The 21,285-nt window shown below is 33.5% G+C and overlaps 1 protein-coding gene across 5 annotated transcripts in view; it reads right to left on the reverse strand.

The window, feature by feature from the left end:
- The window catches only part of MIA2 (MIA SH3 domain ER export factor 2), a 105,001-nt gene that overhangs the window by 16,574 nt on the left and 67,142 nt on the right, over positions 1–21,285 (reverse strand). For all 5 annotated transcript variants that reach the window (XM_068545878.1, XM_068545869.1, XM_068545887.1 and 2 more), the window contains 8 exons: positions 19,473–19,611; positions 15,158–15,259; positions 14,138–14,198; positions 13,558–13,593; positions 9,823–9,890; positions 8,504–8,586; positions 6,724–6,852; positions 3,608–3,766 (listed from right to left, as the gene is read on the reverse strand). In XM_068545878.1, the coding sequence (XP_068401979.1) occupies positions 3,608–3,766; positions 6,724–6,852; positions 8,504–8,586; positions 9,823–9,890; positions 13,558–13,593; positions 14,138–14,198; positions 15,158–15,259; positions 19,473–19,611 (777 nt within the window). The remainder of the gene's footprint in view (positions 1–3,607; positions 3,767–6,723; positions 6,853–8,503; positions 8,587–9,822; positions 9,891–13,557; positions 13,594–14,137; positions 14,199–15,157; positions 15,260–19,472; positions 19,612–21,285) is intronic.

Genomic DNA, 21,285 nt, shown 5'->3' on the forward strand with positions numbered 1-21,285 from the left:
TACGCTACGTGAAATACAAATCCTGCATGATCACACTTATATGTGGAATCTGAAAAAACAAAAACCAAACTCATAGAAAAAGAGATTAGATTTGTGGTTATTGGAGTTGGGGGGAGAGAGAAGGGAAACTGGATGAAGGGGATCAAAAGGTACAAACCACCAGTTATAAAATAAATAAGTACTAGGGATATAATGTACAACATGATGACTGTAGTTAACACTGCTATATGATACATAGGAAAGTTGTTAAGACAATAAATATTAAGAGTTCCCATCACAAGGGAAAAAAACGTTTTTTTCGTTTTTTTTGGCTGCATCACGGAGCTTGTGGTATCTTAGTTCCCCGACCAGGGATCAAACCCAGGCCCCGGGAGTGAAACCACCGAGTCCTAACCACTGGACCGCCAGGGAATTCCCAAACTTTTTTTCTTTTATTTTGTATCTATATGAGATGATGGATGTTACTAAACTTATTATGGTAGGTAATCATTTCACGATGTGTGTAAGGCAACTCATTGTGCAGTACACCTTAAACTTACACAGTGCTGTGTGTCAATTATATATCTCAATAAAACTGGAAAAAATCAAAAAATTTTAAGATAATGAAATAAATACCTGAAGACTCTGGAGCATGAACAAAAGTAGGCAGATTTGGGAAAGGAGGGGGAACTTGAAAGAAGGGACCCATATGGGGTGAGTTTTCCTTTATAGTTTAGCCTGAAATCAGACCACAGTCAAACTATAGCACAGAGCAGTCAAAACTCATAGAACTTTCTGGCTTGAAAAACCAAAGGACGGGGCTTCCCTGGTGGCGCAGTGGTTGAGAGTCTGCCTGCCAATGCAGGGGACACGGGTTCGAGCCCTGGTCTGGTAAGATCCCACATGTCGTGGAGCAACTAGGCCCGTGCACCACAACTACTGAGCCTGCGCGTCTGGAGCTTGTGCTCTGCAACAAGAGAGGCCGCGATAGTGAGAGGCCCGCACACCGCGATAAAGAGTGGCCCCCACTTGCCGCAACTAGAGAAAGCCCTCGCACAGAAACGAAGACCCAACACAGCCAAAAATAAAATTAATTAATTAATTAGTTAAATAAATTTTAAAAAAACCAAAACTCTACAGTGTGAGTTTTTTTAAAAAAAAAACAAACCAAAGGACGGAGCTCATGAGAGCCAGAGAAGTGGAACCTAAAATTGTGAGTTTTCTGCCCAAGTCTATTGCTGACCCCTGAACCACACACATGTGAGGCAAACTTAAGCAGTTTTCAGCAAAGGCTAAAAACTGAACTGATATTTGAGCTGCTACCCACCACAGGAAAGAATAAGTCAACAGTTTCACCAACTTAATTGTCTTGTAATACAAAATAAACAACACTCTTCAGAGAAATACAGTAGAATCCAGAACCTCCACAATGTCTATAATATAATCCAAAATTAATTTACAAAGAAACAGAAAAATGTGACCCATTCTTAAGGGAAAATACAATCAATAGAGGCCATCCTCAAGATGACCTTGATGTTAGAACGACCATACAAGGACTTCAAAGCAGATATTGGGGTTTAAAAAATACTTATAATCATTTTTAAAAAGTAAGAAATTTCAGCAAAGAAATCAAAACTTTAAAAGAAAAAAAGGAAATTCTAGAACTGAAAAATACAATATCTAAAATAAAATTGTACTGGATGGGCTTAATAGCAGAATGGAAGTGACAGAGGGAAGAGTCACTAAACGTGAAGACAGATCAAAAGAAATTATTCAACCAAAAAAAGAAAGGAAAAAAAATTGGAAACAAAATGAAAAGAGACTCAGAGACCTGTGGGACAATATCGAAATATCTGAAAAATTACAGGTTTCAGGCAGTTTTTAAAGGACATGTAAAATATGTTCCAATTTTATGAATAACAGTCACTACTATTTGAGTTCTAGTCTCAGCTCCTCACCTGGCTGTTTTAACCTAAGATTGTCAGCTAATCTCTTCAGGGACTCAATGCCCGTCTCCATTTAGTAAGGGCACTGAATAGATTAGTGGTTCTTAAATTTAGCTAATCCTCAGAACCTCCTAGGGAGTTTTTTAGAAATAGAGAGCTTACCTCCAGAGTTCATGTTCAGAAGGTGTAATATAAATCAACATTGTAAATTATACTTCAATAAAATTTACCAAAAAAAAAGGTGTAATGAGGTGAAACCCAGGTATTTGCATTTTTTTTTTTGAAGTTCCCTAGATTATTTCTGATGATAAACCAAGTTTGAGAATCACTACACTGGATAATACTTGGGGAGGTAGGCAGAGCATGTGACGGGGACTCTTGGTGCTGACAGCTTGTAAATTCTCAAAAGGAATGTCCTCTACAAAGATATACAGAAATATGATATCCACCAAAACCTTGAAATCAAGTCCCTTAAGAAAGGGGCTGTAGTTTATTAATCTTTATTTTTATCACAGGTAAACTTTAAAATGAAAGTTACTCAAGAAAAAGTCCTTGAAAAAAGGATGTTCTATGCCACCTGCTAACAGATTCTTAAGTTTTTAAGTCACAGCATACATATTTCTAAATATAAAAACAATAAGAAAAAATATTCAGCTTTCTGAGAATTATTTGGGTATTCATTCATTCAACAAATATTTACTGGGCAAGTACTACAGGTCCAGCATTGTTCTAGGTGCTGGAGATACAGCAGTGAACTAAAGTGACACAAATCTCTGTCTTTATGAAGCGGATATTCGAGTGATATCAAACCGAGGAAAGTGATATCAAACCAAAGGAGGTACCACTTCATAGAACATACACACTATCAAAGCAAAGGCTAATTCTTGGAATTAAAGGTTTTTTTATCACAATATTCTTACCTCCAACTCCTCAGGAAGCAATCTGAACTAGTATATTTTTTAAATTGTAACTAATTTATACAAAGCAGGCATAGCTCATTTTACATAACAGTGTCTGTCCCTGAAACACTATGCATAAATAAAAGTTTAGCAAGCTGAATAACTTTAAATACATTCCTTGAGAAAGTAGGGGAGATTTTAGTTCTATCAGGAGAACAGTAGTTATTGCCTTACTTCAGGATGTTCTACTGTGAGTCTTCTGGTAAATATATTTATTTTGGCAATTAATCTAAGATATACTGTTCAAGGTAAAAAGACAATTACAAGAAGGTGAATAGTATAAGTGCATAGAAGTGATGAAGGAATGGGTATACCTAGGTTTATGAATGCATACTAAAAAGGAACTCCCTAAAAGATATAAAACTAAATCCTGGGAAGGGCATGCTTAAGATGATGAGGGGGATTTTTTTCACTTTCCTAATTATACATTTCTCCATTGTTTGGATTTTCTAACATAAATATAAACATGTATCACTTCTATGAGCAACAAAAACAATAAAGACATTCCATGGGGCGGCGGGGGGGCAGAGAGGACAGCCTTCTGTAATGTGAACAATTATCCCTAATTATTCTGTTTGGAAATGTGTGTATTGTTGTTTTCTAATATATACCATGGCTTTTCTTAAGACAGGGCACACATGTTCTCCTCTTTTCTTCCATTCCTGTATGTTGCACATACTGGTTGCCTTTCAAATAAACATATTAACTATACTCTTTCCATACCTGATGGAGGAATCATCATCCTACGATCTTGTTCCCAGGGAGGTGAAAGGGACCCAGTGTCAGAAGGTGCTCTATGAGGATCAATTAACCTATCAGAGCTTGATTCTCCTCTTTCATTGGTAATCTGATGGTCCAGAGGATTCCCTGGGCCTCTTGAGCCTAATTAAAGAAGAAAAATACAACAATGTTTTATCTAAAAAAGTATTATAAGATCCATCATCAAATAAAATCCAGACCTTTTTAAAAAGGAAAAACAATCAGATTCCAACAAAGTTTCCCTAAGACACATTAGACTGTAACTCTATCCTACCAAAGCCATTTCTAAGACAAAAAGGCAAAAATAATTTTGTCATGTACATAAACAAACACTTGCCTATAAAATTCATTTTTAAATGTTATCACCATCATTATTTACACATAAAATCAGTGGTTAAATTGAAAATTATAACCACTAAGTCTAAAAAGTAAGAGTAGAAAGTAAATTGCAAAGTAAGAGATTTCTATACCAGATGTAATAATGATAAAATCAGGTTTTTGTTGCTTAAACCAATATGCCAATAGTCAAAAAGAGCATGATGCCTTTAAAACAGTCACCTTTGAGGCTAATATACCTATTTCAATATTTCTGAAACGACTCGAAGCATTTTTTAGAACAACTCTTTCAGAAATGTACTCAGATTAACTTAAGAGCCACTCAAAAAATTGGATCTTAATATTGTAACATGACTCTACCTCTGCCCCAAAATGATTTTAACCAGTCTGATTACAAATTTTTTATCTGCCAAATAAATTTGGCTTTAAATGGCTTCTAGCAATTTCTAAATATCAAATTCACCTTCAAAGACAGCTCACAACTCTGAAGGCGAGTCTAAAACAAGAGTTTCAAAAACAACAGCACTGTCGAAATAAACACTTTGAATAAGGTAACACTCATTTGGATAAGAAAAACTGACATGCTAACATTTATAAAGAAGGGAAATCATTTTAAAGTTCCTTTTCTATGACCACAGAAAGAATGGTACCTCAATTAATAACCCATATTCAATTAAAACGAAAAAGACAAATATAAAAAATTTTTTTAACATTAAATAACAAAATAAATTAATACTTCATCTGTCATTGAGGGGGGAATGAGTTCAAAAAACAGCTTTTTAAAAAAAATTGTTTTAATAGAAATCTTTCTAAAATGCTTCCCACATTTCAGTACCTCCTTTAAAAGAAGAGACTAAAACTAATATGACCTTTTCATGGTAACTTGTACAAGTAAGTATAACCATTTTTTTTTTAATATGTAGTAATCTTTAAAATTGTCCTATCTACTCTCTTTTGTAGAGTCAGGAGGCCAACTGACTTTTATATCAGAAGGTCAACTTTTCTTTATTCCTTCTAGCATGTTCATCCTTCTAATCAGTTCATTAGAAGAAAAAGGCTGGGAAAGCAGAAAATTAAATCAATGAGAAATGTGTGAGAGTCCATTAGGCTGAGTTTGTCTAGAGTGAAGGACAGATCTTTAAAGGAGACATTCAAAGGCTTTCTCCTGATTGTTTACTTCCAGAGAACAAAGTACAGGCCAAGTGACTACCAGGTGAAAAACTGCAAACATGAAAACGCTAAAGGTTAAGATCTTTCATTCAGTCCAAAAGTTATATACAACTTATTCTAGAAAGAAATTATTTTCCTATACTCAACCTTATTCAAACATATATCTCATCCAAACTTTCAAAAAAAAAATAATAACAAGAGGAAGGAAAAGAAAGGTCATTCTTCTTTGGTGGGTCACAGAAACTTTTAATTCAAAACAACTCTTTTTAAGACCTGCTGATAACTTACCTAAAACTTCTGTAGCTTTTCTAATGAATAGTAAAACACACTTGCAAATGCTAACCACACTGTATCTTGAAAGTAATTTAAAAAGAAAGGAATTTAAATAGGAGAGGAGAAATCAAAGGTAATTTTTACTGTTATTCCAGATATTCAATTGACTACAAGCAATCCTTGACTTATGTCATTCAACTTCCAGTGATTCACATTTGCAGTTTTGCCAATTATATACCCTTATCTCTAGGGCACTGTTTTTCAGACTGCTGGCTACAACCCATTGTGGTACATGAAATTAACTTAATCTTAACTAGCATTCTTTTTTAATGAAATGGAATAGAAATGAATAGAAGATATCAGAAAGCATCAAAAATAGTAAGGGCAGTGCTATTTCATGTGACTGGTTTCAATTACATTTATGTTGGTGTGTAATATGACATAAACACAGATTTGGGGCTAAAAAACCTAAGACTCTTGATTTTGGAATACATAGGTTTGAATTTTGCTACAAGTCAAGGGAAAATTTTAAAGTAACTTGACAAAGTAAACAAAATAGAGTTGAGAGATCAAAAGAGTAAAACTCCAAAAAAAAAAAAAAAAGAGTAAAACTCCAGATAATACAGGTAACATCACAGTAAGTGCTGATGAGGTAAATGCAGAAAGATCAATAGCTAATGCTTGGGCCTGAAGTGGCTCTGGAAATTCTCAAAAACACATAAGAGGGTAACAAAGCAGACAATTTGGGGTCAGTTTCTCAAAGTATTAACAAATGATTTAGGTCTCTTTTAGGTTCCCATCAAAACTCTGGCTTCAAGAGAGCACTTCTGAATTCCTTGTTTTTAGGAAAAAAAAAAAAAAAAAAGGCTCTTTCACTTGTTGATTTTCTACCATGAAAAAGATCATGATAATAAGGTAAAAAAGATTTTTAAAATTCTATATTCCAATAATGTTTCATTAAAATTCAATTTTATGCTAGGTTATATTGTGATATTTTATGTATTCTTTATAAAGTGATATATAGTATAATACAGTTTTTAAGAAGTTAAAATATGATTTTAAAAGATATATATCAAGTCCTTGAACAAAATGTAATCCATTATAACAGTGTTTCTAAGGGAAAAATATATTCAAATTAGATGTCATAGAGCTCCTTTCCAAACAAAAGTAACCCAGAATAAGTGCAAGGAATGCCTGTATTTTGCAAAGGTTTATTTTAAAGATCATTTTAAAGATAAGTTGAGATGAAAATATAAAGTAAGGAAGAAATCTAGAGTAATAAAGATGTTTAAACAATATACCTCTTCCTCCTCCCCCTGGAAGCAAAGGTGAGAGTCTGAGTGGACCCTCCAACAAAGTTGGAGGGGAGAGAAAAGCTCTCATTTCAGGTGAAGGTCGACCCAATGGTGAGGGACCATATGGGGAACGCTCTGGAATAATTAAAACAGCATATTTAAGTTCATAGTTTCAATTACCTACACTACAGATTAGAATCCCATTTCAACAATTACCTTCGGGTCATTCTATTGCCAATTTAAGTTTAATCCCTGTCTTAAATACTAACCATGCCTTAGGTTTGGCTGATATGGGATAGAATTAAATATTGAACCCTCTGTTTTTAAAGTCTATCTACCAAATGGACACTTCAGTCAATCAAAACATCATCTTCTTGGTAACTAATACACTTGAATAACCATACAATATTAAGCAAAGGACATCATATTTTAGAGTAATAAGAGGACTTGAGGGGCATGAAGTTTGTTTGGTTTTGTTTTGTTTTTAATGGCAGTATGTTTCCATATATTTAAGCTGGTGAAGGTTGTAACATGGAAGGGCTCTGTTTAAATCAGGGCCAGATAGGCTGTGTTGGGCCATGAATTACTTGAGAAAAGCTCACATTTTGAAAAGTAGGAATAAAAACCCACAAAATACTCTTGAAACATCAGAAATTACTTTTGATTCATCACCAGTGAAAATTCAGTTTACGTAAAATAATTCATTAAATAAATCACTTTATCTATAAACCGTATAACCAAGAGCCTTATAATTTTACAAACTTCACCATTCCCAAATAATGGTTATACTTCCAAAGATCAAAAATCAACAACATCAAAAAACAAACAAACTTAAATGCCACCAAAATAACACTTTTCAAAACATGTTAAATTTTATTATGTAGCTTATATAATATTCAAATATAGTTACAACAAAAGATCAAAGCATTATTTACCCTGAGACTTTTTTGCATTAGATTCAGATAAAAATTCCTTCTGTATAATTCCCCCCACTCAGATTTTGTTCCTATTTGAAATCCATAACAATCTTCTATTTTTTAATGTAGAAATACTTTCATTTTAATGAAACTGGACTCTCAAAAGTGATTTTTATAACTTTTCAACAGTTAGTAAAAGGGGAATCTACCTATATAAAAATAAGTTTATTTTCACTTCCCTAGAAGCTTAATTCCAATTCAACCAAAATTATTTGGAAAAATTTAAACTATTTGGAATAGTATGAGATCATAAAGATGCTAACTCATTAATGAATGGACAGAAATATTAAATACATCTTCCAAAGAACTGTTTCTTTTAGGGATAATTAAAGCAATCAAAACTCAGATTATTAAGGTTTTCCCAACTTTTTAATGAATACTTTTAAATAATTTAAAACCGGCTGTTTTAATTCTTATTTTTATAATTCAAGCAAATTCCAAAGAAAAGTTAATATATTAACAGTCGCAATGCTATTCCATTTAAGCAATCCTTATTCATTCTCCAAAAAAATAATTAATGAGTACCTTACTATGTACCAAGCACTTTGCTTCTCAAGGAGCTCAAGGTACTAAACATACATTATCTTACCAAATGCCACTGAGCAAAGGAGGCAGCCATTATTTACATTATTGCTAGAGAACAAAACTCAGAAAATTGGGAGAACGTGAGAGAACTCAGATTAGAACCCTAGCTCCAAAATCTAAAATATTTATTAGCAGTGTTAATTCACACTAATATAAACTATATATGCAATATATATATAAATATATGTATTTTAAATGAGGTGTTAAAAAAAAAAAAAAACTACCTCTGCCAAATGCTGTATTTGGAACATCAAGTGCGTAAGGATCTTTTTCTAAAAGTTCGAATTTAAACTCTGTTTCAGTTAATCTGCAAATAAAGAACAAACATCTCTAAGTTACTCATCCAAGAGAAGCACCCACATTTCAAGAAATTGCCACTATTAAGTACAAGCTACTCTTCACTATCTCAATATCTACATAAGAGAAACAGATCCTTTAAAATCATTCTAACCAAAATACCTTTCCATATCCCCCACTATTTATTTTGGGGTAACAGGTTCCTTTGCCTAGTAATAGTGATGTTTTGTTGAGGCTTGGAATTGTTCTGTTTTTTTCTTCAAAAACAGAGTACAAAGAGTACTATATCACAGAATCCAAATTTTAGAAAGATCTTGAAGGGTCCTCCAAGGTCAACCAGTTCAAGTCTATTATTTTACAACTAAGGAAAGTGAAGCTAGCAGTTTAAATGATTTATGCAAAATGAAAGTACCAGGATTAAAACACAGGGCTACCAGCTTTGAGTCCCATATGCTTTCCATTATAATGTTATCCATATGATTCCAATCATAACATACAATTGGAATCTGATTAACTCATCCTACTATTTTACTCCTAAATTTTTAATCTGAAAAATATGACATTTTAAAAGAATCTTATTTCTAGTTCTTGACCATCAGATCTGAAATAAAACATTTAATCATTCAGTTTTCATTTGTGAGTAGAAAAGACAAGCAAGAAGACTAAAACTAATACTGGATAATGTTAATAGTACATTCTGTCAAGAAATTATAACACTGTGGGAAGACTTTTACAGTCTTCATAGAAAAGCGTTTACTCTTCCCTTCGACTGTACACTGTACCCTTTTATCCTCCTATTCATTTTGTTATTGTAAAGCAATGCCACCCAATGCAATAAAACCAGGGAAAAAGAGAAATAATAAACATTCTATCCACTTATTCATTAAAAGATGCTAATACTCTGAGAAGTACTATATCAGAGAGATTCATCCTTTCTGTCTCCATCTCTGGTAATCTCCCTCTACCTACACTGGTTTAAAAAAAAAAAAATTTTTTTTAAGTTACTTTTTACAAAAGAATCTGTGAAAAGTTACCTTCTGTTAGAGTAACCTCTCCAAGACAAGTGTTTCAAACAAAAATCTAGTAACTCCTAGTAAAACTAATAGATACTTTACCACTAGATATGTTGGGTTCACTGAAAGCTTTCTTGTTCATCCTTATAAAAGTATTAACTAACTACTAAAATGACAACTAAGAATAAAAGTCATAACTAAAGTTTTTAAAGTATTCCCACTAAGATACTTACTTTTGTCTGTTGTGAGCATTTTCTTTCCTTAAATCATTGAGGTTTCTTTCAGCAGTTCGAGCTGCCAACTTAAGGAAAGTAATATATCTTTAAAAACATTTATGAAAACTTAAAATGAAAGATAAGCATATACAAATATCTCAATAATGGCGTACAAATATCACAGTCACTTAAGTAACTAAGTATCCATTTCAGTAAACTCAATGTAAAAAAATTCTAATTCAGAAAATTATTTAAAAAGGGAATGAGTTTCATATAACCAGAAGACATGAGCCTAAGGCTGCAGTTTAATCATGTACTTGCAAGAAATGCTTTTAGCTAGATGTGAAGTCAAGGATTAGCATTATTTGGTGCTGTAACTATGCAAATAAAATGACAAAAGCAATGTAAGAGGACCCAAGCTTAGGAATTGAGACTCAGGATCATTATGCATGGTCGCATTGGCTATGGAACAAAGTAACCATCTCTGGAAAGAAATCACTATAATTCTGTGAACCTATAAAGGTCTAAAACAGTTTCACAGCTGGTAAAGGCCATTTTTTTAAATAGCTGAATATAATCAAATCATGCTGCGTGTTTATTAAGTACACAGCACTGTACAGATACATTCCTTTAGTCTTTTACATTTGCTTAGAGACACTTTCATTTAATAAAAATCAGAGTATATATGTTACAGAAAAAAAAACCTTACACTTATACCAAGAACATGCAATGTATCCAAATAGTTGTGGGCAAAATTAAGCTTGTATAGAATACTGCATGTTTCCCAGTTATTCTGTGGACTCTCCAGATTACAAACAGCAGGGTGTGGAACATCAGACCTGCCAGATTAATGCAATCCACTAGAGCAAATGTAAGAATCACAAAAAGGTAGGTAAATTAACTCAGTCTATAACTATAACTTTTTACAAGTAAAAAGAACTATATTATCAAATGTGTTCACTTAAAATGGTGAACTGCACCTGAGAATTGACTTTAACTGGGCAAATATTCACCAAAAATATAGCTTAACCACATTTTAGCACTCAATATCAAAAAGATTCCATGTGTAAATCTTTTTCTGATATATAATTATATAATCAATTTTGTACTAACAAAAAAGAATACTACACCATAACAGTTTTAGTTAACAAAATACCAATTCATTTAACTTTTAATAATGCAGAACTAAAATCATTTCTAAATGTTGTCTATAGTGTAACATATTTACTATTAAGCATATGGCACCAAAAAAATGCATAGTTAAGTCAAAAGTAATTTCTACTCTGATTATAGTATCGTATATATTAAAGACATACCTACAACAGAGAAATATAAAAATAAACTGATGGCAATGATTCATACTTGAAAAGTTTATACCCAAAGGTTAGCAAAAACCGTAATTACAGGGCTTCCCTGGTGGCGCAGTGGTTGAGAATCTGCCTGCTAATGCAGGGGACACGGGTTCGAGCCCTGGTCTGGGAGGATCCCACATGCCGCGGAGCAGCTGGGCCCGTGAGCCACAACTACTGAGCCTGCGCGTCTGGAGCCTGTGCCCCGCAACGGGAGGGGCCGCGATAGTGAAAGGCCCGCGCACTGCGATGAAAAGCGGTCCCCGCACCGCGATGGAGAGTGGCCCCCACTTGCCGTAACTAGAGAAAGCCCTCGCACGAACTGAAGACCCAACACAGCCCAAAAAATAAATAAATAAATAAATAAAGTAGATATAAAAAAAAAAAAACACCGTAATTACAGTGAATAACTGCACTGTATTCCAAAACATTCATATTCAGATATTAAATATTTACAATATGCAAAAAAGATTCTATTAGGAACAGGTGTTATGGAAAACGAAACAGTCTCTATAAGCTTAAATCTGTGGTAAGGACAAATATAAATGACCATAGTACCTGCCACGGGACACAGAAAAGCAAAGTACTATGACAGTTTGAAGGAAGAAAAGATTAAATCTAACAGGATGGAGCAAAGAAATGCTCAATAGAGAAAGTAACATCTGAAATTATGAAATTATTTATAACAGTAAAATAGTGGAAACAAACTAAAAGTTTATAAAATGGGAAAGGTTTATATAAATTATAAAACATTCATAAAAAATATCTATGATACATTAAGAAAGCAGGTTATAAAACGTTAATATATGATTTTGTTTTTTTAAACATATATATGTGCTTTATGTCTAAATGTATCAAGAAAAGTATGGAATAAATTAAAGTAATACTGCTGATTACTTCTTTGTACTTTTCTACATGGTATGAACTTTTGTTCAATAAGTATATATTATTTTTATAAAATCTGAAAAATATCTTTTCAATTTGAGAAATGAAGGGCATATTTTCTGCATGTTTTAATTTAAAGTCAATGTCATTATTTACTAAACAAGAGATTCAATGTATTGAAAAGAAAAAGTACAAGACTTATGAATCTGAAAGGTCAATGTTTCAATTTCCAATCTTCCCTCTCTAATCATGTGACCTTGGGCTGTTTCCTCACCAGTAAGACCTGAATAATAATACCTATTTTACAGAGTTACAGTGTGGACTGAATGAGTAATATATGTAACATGCCTTTAAGTGCAGTGCTTAGAACATAAGAGATATTAATAAACATCAGTTCCTCTCCATCTTTAAAAAATAATTTGCATCTGAGTATTTAGAAAGTGGTGAGGAATGGTGAAGAAGACTAAATTCATTTCCAAGCCCAGCTTATTAATTCAAAAACAAATCTTCACTTGACCACTCAATACAGAAGCATACAAAAATCTCAAAATTGGGAAGGACCTTGACATTCAACACATATAATCTCTCACTCTAAGTTGAAATCTCCATTCCAAGAAACATCCATGCCTAAAAAAAAAATACCTTCCAAGCTTCAGTATAACAACAGTGATAATTTAACAGTTAATATCTACTGAGTGCTTACTATATGTCAGGTACCTGGCTAACAGAATTATCTTATTTAACCATCACAATAACTCTATGAAATAGGTACTAATGATATCTCTGTCTTTAGGTAAGGAAACTGGTGGTGGTAGGTGATAGAGTCAGAATATCAACCAAGACAGGTTGACTGCAGACCCCATATTCACCCACTGTGCAAACTGCTTCCCCTTGAACACTGCAAGGGACAAGTCTTCCAAAGGCCAGCTATTAACAATAGTTCTTCATTTTAGAGGGATCATCCTGATCATTAGTCAAAATCTACATGCTTATCACTTCCTCATACAGTTCCTCCCGAGCACTGACATGTCATTTCTCATGATGGTCTTTTTCTTAATGTGTAACAAGTAATTCAACAATGAGAATCAGATACCTGAATTGTATAACTTTTAGAATTAGGAGGGGCTCTAGATTATTACTTAGTACAGTCCCATTGTTTTACAGATGAGTAAACAGGCCCAGAGAATTTTAAGTAATTTGTTCACAAGTAATTAGTTGACAATACAGTGCCTGAAACAAGTCCGTGAACACTACCTCACCTCCCCCAAAGAGTATAAGCTCCTTGCAAAGAAGCAATGTGCTGAAAGCAGAGAAGGAAAGGTCAGATTTTGTGAATAACTTTATCATAACAAAGTATGTTCATAAGGAACACAATTTCACTACTGGTGAAATTAAAAGAAACTGATTTCTTTAAACACCACCTTTTTTCTCAGTTTTAAAAGTGTACTTTTTACACTGCTCATTTAAATTAGGAAAAAGAACAATTTGATGAAAAAGCCTAAGAAAATTTAATACTTACCCAATTATCATGTGCTTTTTTCTCATGAGAAATAATCTGAAAAAGTCATTAAAATAGTACTGATAACTATTTTTTTCAGTAAAAAACATTCACACTTACCACTATGATTTAGTACACAACTCATAAACTCAAAAATAACTCAAGCATCTCTAAAAGTCAGCAAGTAACATTTTAAAGCAAATTTTCATATACATATGATCTACTCTATTATACTTTTAAACAAAAACTGAATGTAAAGACAACTAAAATTTTTGTCTAGTAACATTTCTATTTTACACAATTATCAATTACAATAGGAGGTGCCAATTAAGAGACAACTAGCCAGACTAAATATAAGCCCCCAATGCTGATATATGTTTATTTATTTATGCAATCCAAATTCCCAAATCAGCAGCAGTTCACATGGCAACTTTAAACAATATCTCTTGTTTCAGAATCTCTGCCTCCCTAGAAATGTTCCACAGCCATGTGCAAAAACCTCAAGAGAGTAACTATACTCCTGCATCAAAACAGATACCAATTCAAACAAATCACAACTGTTTTAAGTCACACACACACACACACACACACACGCACATACCTGTCCTTGATAAGAATGAATGGTTCTCTCCAATTCTTCTTCTAGATCTTTGGCTCGCTTTCTATAAAGAACAAATAATCATTCTACTATTAACATATACTAAGAAATGATAGAACACACTATCCCTACTGAAAATATTAATTAAAACACCTAGAATGCTTTGTTTCATGTAACTCTAGAACTCCACATGTTAATCATCTTTACGAGGTTCTAAAGTATATTTTTTCCTGATATAATTTCAATATTAATTAAGCTTTAGGAGTACTACTACTTGGGTTTACCTAAATCAAGATCATGAAAAGATTTAGATGGTATACTGGCTCATTTTTATTTTTAAGAAGCATAGTATTGGGAGATTTATTCAGACTTCATATAATCTTAATAGAACTCTAGGAAATTAATGATCTGTAAGAAATAAATTGTTATTTATTACCTTTATAAGACTAAAAAGACAATTCCTTCTTTTGGATAAAATTCAAGCTTACTCTTCCCAATGTAAAATGAACTATCACAACTATTTGGAATACTGCTGAATCTTGCCACTTATTTTCTCTGGGTTTTTATTATATTATTTTACCTTAGCTCAGTGAGGATTGAGCTAAGGTAAAAACTAGACTTATGGTCTTATAAACACTTCTTCATAACTTTAATTAAGGCTTACTCTCCTTTTGGTGGCATATTTCTCAAATTGATTAACATTATATACATTCTTCCCCATGTGAACCAAAGAGGAAAGACCTTAAAATTAATCACATTCATAAAGTTCTTAACATTAACATAAAATAGGATCGCTCATATTCAAATCCAACTAATGTGAGAGATTTAAAATCGCACACACTGAAAGAAAAACTTTTCCTTTTTATATTTTCTGTATAATCGCATAATAGCAAGACATCTAACTGAAAAATAATGAAACAAAAATATGTGGGGTTTTTTTTGGTTGCTTTATTATTTTTTCTGGTATTGGGCTTTTGGATACCCTTCCCACCTCAAAAGAAAGGGGTAAAATATATTCAATACCTATAGGTCTCCAGCTCTTCAGCTGCATGGCTGATCTTTTCATCTGCTTTGGAAAGTTTCTCCTCTTTCTCTAACCGGTAGTTTTCCTCTGCTGTTAACTTCCTTAAAACAAAAAGTGTTTTATTTCTTTTACTATATGTCATAAAATAATCAATAATCAATTACTGCTTCCCATAAAGCAATCTGCAAATACCAGTAAAAACATCACATGCAAGAAAAAAAAAATGTACCTGAGTGTGGAATTTAATATTATAAACTCAAATTGTAAAGCACCTTGTCTAATACAGTACTAGTAATATAGAAGTTTCAAGAGTTTTCCATAAGAATTTATCACAGAAATAAGATTATCAAAGGTAAATATTAATAAAAAATATTATGACTCTATATTAGTTACCAAGCTTTCTAGTATAAAGAAGTATTACATTTATTAGACAAGAAGTCACCAACTAATGAACTATGTTTCAATAATTTTTAAATTGGTTGTTAGTTGTTAAAATAGTGATTGGGTTTCCAGGCCAGGACACAATGCACATGCACACACACACACACACACACACACACACACACAAATGAACCCAAAGTAAATAAAATTTAGTAATAGTAGTCCAACTTACTACTTCTACTTAACAATAATAGCTAATTTAATGTGCCCTTGAGTATGTGCCAGAAACTCTTCTTTCACCTCTATATATATTATTTAATTATCACAATAGCTCTGCAAGAAGGGTACTGTTTACAAAAAGAAAAATGAAGCCCAGAGAAACTAAATAACTAGACCAAGGCATACAGTCAGCAGTTAGTGACTCCATTATACTACATTACCCATGTTGTTTCACATGGTATCATTAATAACACTGGTCCCTCAAGATATACTTGTTGAAGGCCACAGGAAAACACATTTGGAGTCCTACCTGTGGTTGCCTCACCTTTTTCATGAGCTTTGGGGAAGAACATGACAAACCACTGAAGAAATTCTACATGTCAACAATAAGTGTTTTATATTCCACACACTACATTACCTATTGCTTAGGAAGCACTCCCCAAGTCAATCGTTTCACAGGTGTTATAAGAAAATAAAAGTCATCTCCTTAGGAAAAGCATGAAAGTGTAGTGGGCTTGGAGGTGGAAGAGAGGTGTGTTCTTACTGTATAGACTGCATGATTAAAAATGGCCAGAAATTCTTTGACACCCCTCCAGTTGAGAGGTAAAGTCTATGAACCCTCCTCTTGAATTTGGGTGGGCTCATTAACGATGGAAATTGAGAACTGAAAACATTTCCAACTAATGAATGAAATCGCAATGTGAACAACACACATACAGCTAGGATTTCTGCTCAGCTTCCCATTCTTGCTTTGAGTATCTACAGAGAACACCTTTTTTCTTTGAAAGTTTAAACATTACTCAATAAATTTCTATAATCAAACATATATTTTTTTGCTCAAAAGATACACCCAAAAGTATTCCTTTCACCTCAAATAGTCCCTAACTGTTATGTCCAAAGTTTACTCACAGTATCTTTCATCCTAACCTAAAAAGAAGGACTCATTCCTAGGTTTACTGACAGAAAGCATGAGGCTACCCTCATGGTAGCTCTTCCATTTAGTCAAGTTTACGTCTCTTTTATGCCTGGAGCACTCCCAAGTGGCCCAGAAGTCCATGATGAATAGAAAGGTTTTAAATTCTGAATTAAATCCAAAGCATGATTGAAGTACACAGCTTGGTAGTCAAAGAGCCTAACAAATCACCTAGCATCCTGATGTCAGTGAAGTTTTAATATTCTCTACCAGTTTCCAAACACATACAATAGAATCTCATTATTCCCGCTAGTTACGGTCTACAAAGTCACCACAAATCCTAAATTAGTAAATACTGCTCCTAGGGGAAATACAGGGGTAGATTCCTATGAGCTCTGATCACAGCATTTTTATCATTAATACATAACCCTGTTGTATGTGTTTCTGGATAAAGACACCTTATTTAATATATATTGCTTATTCATAACAAGGAACTCATGGCCCACAGCATTATAACTCATGCCTGAACAAAGCTTATCTGCACATGTATTTTCTCTAGAAGGAGCACCGCTGCCTTCCTGCACTTAGCAACGCTAGACAGCACTTCAGTACTACACTTGGGGGCTATTTTAAACAGCTAAATCACCAAAAAAAAAAAAAAAATTAAGATGTGGCCCTAAATAAAGAACACTTGTTTACAGAATGAGAGCTGAAACAAGAAGGCAGAGTTCTTGTTCGACCTCAACTGGGAACATGCACACTGGGCAATTCAAATTTTCTGCCATTCTGTGCAAGTCTGCAAATGACCACTAAAGCTTTGCAAGTATTGATTTTTTTTTTAAAGATTTTTTTATATACATTTATTTATTTTTGGCTGTGCTGGGTCTTCATTGCTGCGCGTGGGCTTTCTCTAGTTGCGGCGAGCGGGGGCTACTCTTTTGCTGCGGTGCGCAGGCTTCTCATTGCGGTGGCTTCTCCTGTTGCAGAGCATGGGCTCTAGGCACGCAGGCTTCACTAGTTGCAGCACATGGGCTCAGCAGTTGTGGCTCGCGGGCCCTAGAGTGCAGGCTCAGTAGTTGTGACGCACAGGCATAGTTGCTCCGCGGCATGTGGGATCTTCCCAGCCCAGGCCTCAAACCTGTGTCCCCTGCACTGGCAGGAGGATTCTTAACCGCTGTGCCACCAGGGAAGTCCCACAAATACTGATTTTGGGTTACAAATAAATTTTCACAAGTAGGTGAATTTACAAATACAGAATCTACAAACAATGAGGATCAACTGTAAAAACTTCCATTAAGTTATAAAGAGGCTTGAAAGTCTGTTACATTTTATTTCCTTTAATGACAAAAAAAACATGTGATATAGTGTTATTTGGAAATCTGGTGTCTCCAGATATTTTATTTCCTTTAATGATGAAAATCATGTGATATAGTGGTATTTGAAAATCTGGTGTCTCCAGATAGGTATCTCAAGGGTCTTCTGTGCATCTATGCATTCAAGCATCAGCATACACACACACACACACAATCTTTCACTACAATATATAAAAGCACTAAACATATTTATTCATATATTCAACAAATACTTATTGAATAACTACCATGTGCATAGTTTCAGGCACTGGGAATACAGAAGAGAAGAGAATGAAGTAATTATCTCATGGAGTTTACATTTAATGTGGGGAAGACGTAAAAAAAAAAAAAAGATAATCAATCATCAGAGGACAATGAAGAAAAATAAAGCAAGATACAAGATAAGGGGATAGGAAGAGGCAGGTATTATTTTAGTTACAGTAGCCAGGGAAAGATTCTTTGAGGTAACATTTGAACCTAGACTCAAATGAAATGAAGGACTGAACCTTGCTCAGGGGACTAACCACTCCAGGCAGAAGGAACAGGTGCAAAAGGCCCTGAGCTACAGATGTGCTTGGCATGCTAAAGATCATCAAAAAGGCCAGCATGGCTGGAAGATAGTGAGGGAAAAAGAAAATGAATAAGCTAAAATTAAAGAGGTAGCCACAGGCCAGATCTTAGAGGGTCTTGGAGGCCATGATAAAAGCTGTGGATTAAATTCTGAGTGTGATGTGCAGGCACTTGGAATTTCCAAGCAAGAGAGTGACAATACCCATAATTTATGTTTTAGAGGGCTATGCTACTGAAAACACATGCAGGAAGTTAAGAGTGGAAAGATGGAGACCACTCATGAGGCTACTGCAATAAACCAGGTACTAACAGATGATGGCTGGGATCAGAATAGTAGTGTGGGAGGTGGTGGAAAGTGGTCAGATTCAAGACATAGGAAAGCTGACAGAATCTGACAATTGACTGAATGAAAGAGAGAAGGCAAGGATGGCTTAAGCAGCTGCCCTGAACAATTCAGCAAATGACATTGCCTTTTACTGAGACAACGAACACTTGGGCTGCAGCAATTTACACAGGGGAGAGGAATCAGTTTTATATATATCCGAGATGGAATTAATGGATAGTTCAATTAGTAAGATGTCCACCCAGATTCCCAGACCTAGCTTGCAATATTGGTAAGTTTAATTAGCAATAATTTGCTGACTATTTATTAGAAGTTAAAGAGGATTTTGTGAAGCAGCCTGGAAAGTCTACTATCATTTATATTTTCTTCCTTGAAGAAAAATGTGTCAAAATCAAATAACTTTCTTAAAAATAAATTGATGAAAAGCAACCCAGTCATAAATTGAGAACTGTGAATAATCACATAAGCTGCATATGCAACATTTTTAAGCTACTTTACTTCCCACTCAGTGGAGTTACCAACATAATTTTTATTACCTGTGAAGTGTCATTTCATTTTCTTGATACAGTTCAGTGATTACTTTAAGTTTCTGCTGAAGTTTTTGAGTGTCACTTTCAAACTGTGTATTTTCTGACTGTAAAGATGCTTGTTCAGTCTGGAGATTTTTAATACACTCTACAGAAAAAGTTTTTAAATCACAATTAAAGGAGCAAATATTCTGAGTTGCACAGTAACATTTCATAAAAATAAAAATTACCGAAAGTAATTAATAAACTAAATTCTTCGCAACAGAAAATCTATAAGGTATTTTGTTCACCTAAACACCTTTTAACATTTTAAAGAGCTATATAAATTATTATAAATTTTTTAATTATTTAAAGATTTCCTTTAAAAAAAATTTCCTGAAACCTTCAATACTCTAATTCTCGCATCTAATTTTCAGTCTAGGAGACAAAAGTCACTAAAATTCTCAAAGTTTTGGTGATGAGGGTTTTGAAGGCAAATATTTTAGTTCAATATTTTCCATGAAACTACTTCCACATGATGAATAATGCATGTTTTTTATCTAGTAAAAACTTTATCCATTAATACTTAACTTCAACCCAGCCTCTTTTTAAGCCAAAATTTTGATATGTGTTATAAATCAAGCCAGAAATTTGGATCTGCTGATAACAAATGCTCCAAAGTCTTGCTAGCTTAAACCATATCAAGACTGGAAAGAAAAATACCAACTTTAGCTTTGTTTCAACCTAAAAGAATTATCTATGGAACTAAAATTAACAATTCTAATTAATTATGAGTATTTTATAATTAGTGCAACCACTGTTTTTAAAACCTTATTGCTCTTCCAACATAACGTAATTCATCTCCTCTAAGACTGAGGTGATATCTCCCCAAAAATGTGTATGAATCACCACTATACCATATATCTTAAAACAAGGCAAAACACTCTGACTAAAGAGGGCAGTTTCAAAATCATACTAACAAGCATTAAAATTTTATTAATTACATGTAATAGTATATAATTATTCTAAAACATCTATTAATTAAAGATACACACCAAAATGTTAGTTTAAGTAAATACCTTAACATTAATGATTAAATGTGCAGGAAATTGTCCACATCTGTCTTTCCACAGAAATTTTTAAATCTATATCAGTTAAAAAGTCTGTTGACCTACGCTTTAAGCCACTGCCACTGTTAAGTCTTAACAATTCTTAACAAGTCTTTGTTAAGTCATTTAACTGACATTAATGTTGGATATTATCTCTATTAAAATTGGATCATCCCTATTTTTTTTAAAAAAAATTAAACCAACAGTTAAATCTTCATTATATTTTTGTACTTCTACCTTAACTATTTTGTTTCAAATCCTCTGCAGCTTAAAAGAGGACTGTAAATGATTACCCAAAAAGGCAAGATGAGAGGAGAAACAGTTTAGAAGAGAACTTTCCTGTTATGAATAGAAGATCAATTATAGAGATTTATCTTTCATAGCCCATTAAAAAAAAGAAAGATTTGGAAGAAGCATACAAAGTCTCCAAATACTACTTTTAGAAAATAATAATTTGCCAAGAAGTTTTATTAAGTGATGTGGTAACTGGTGAGCAAATTCCTTGCTATTCTAGCACTTACTACAGTTCCTCACTGAGAGCCTGTTAATGTACTAAAATATGGCTTCCTTGAAAGCAGGCTCCATATCTTTTCCTCCTGTAAATCTCCCATGGCTTTTAGCACTATGCTTTACATATAGCAAAACTTTATTTTTAAGTTAATATTTTTCAAAATCCAAAACTAATCCAACTACCAGTATCGTGTGAATAGGGCAATGATAATTTTTTAAATAAT

This window comes from Eschrichtius robustus, chromosome 1, assembly GCF_028021215.1.
Source record: "Eschrichtius robustus isolate mEscRob2 chromosome 1, mEscRob2.pri, whole genome shotgun sequence".
Lineage (NCBI taxonomy): Eukaryota > Metazoa > Chordata > Mammalia > Artiodactyla > Eschrichtiidae > Eschrichtius > Eschrichtius robustus.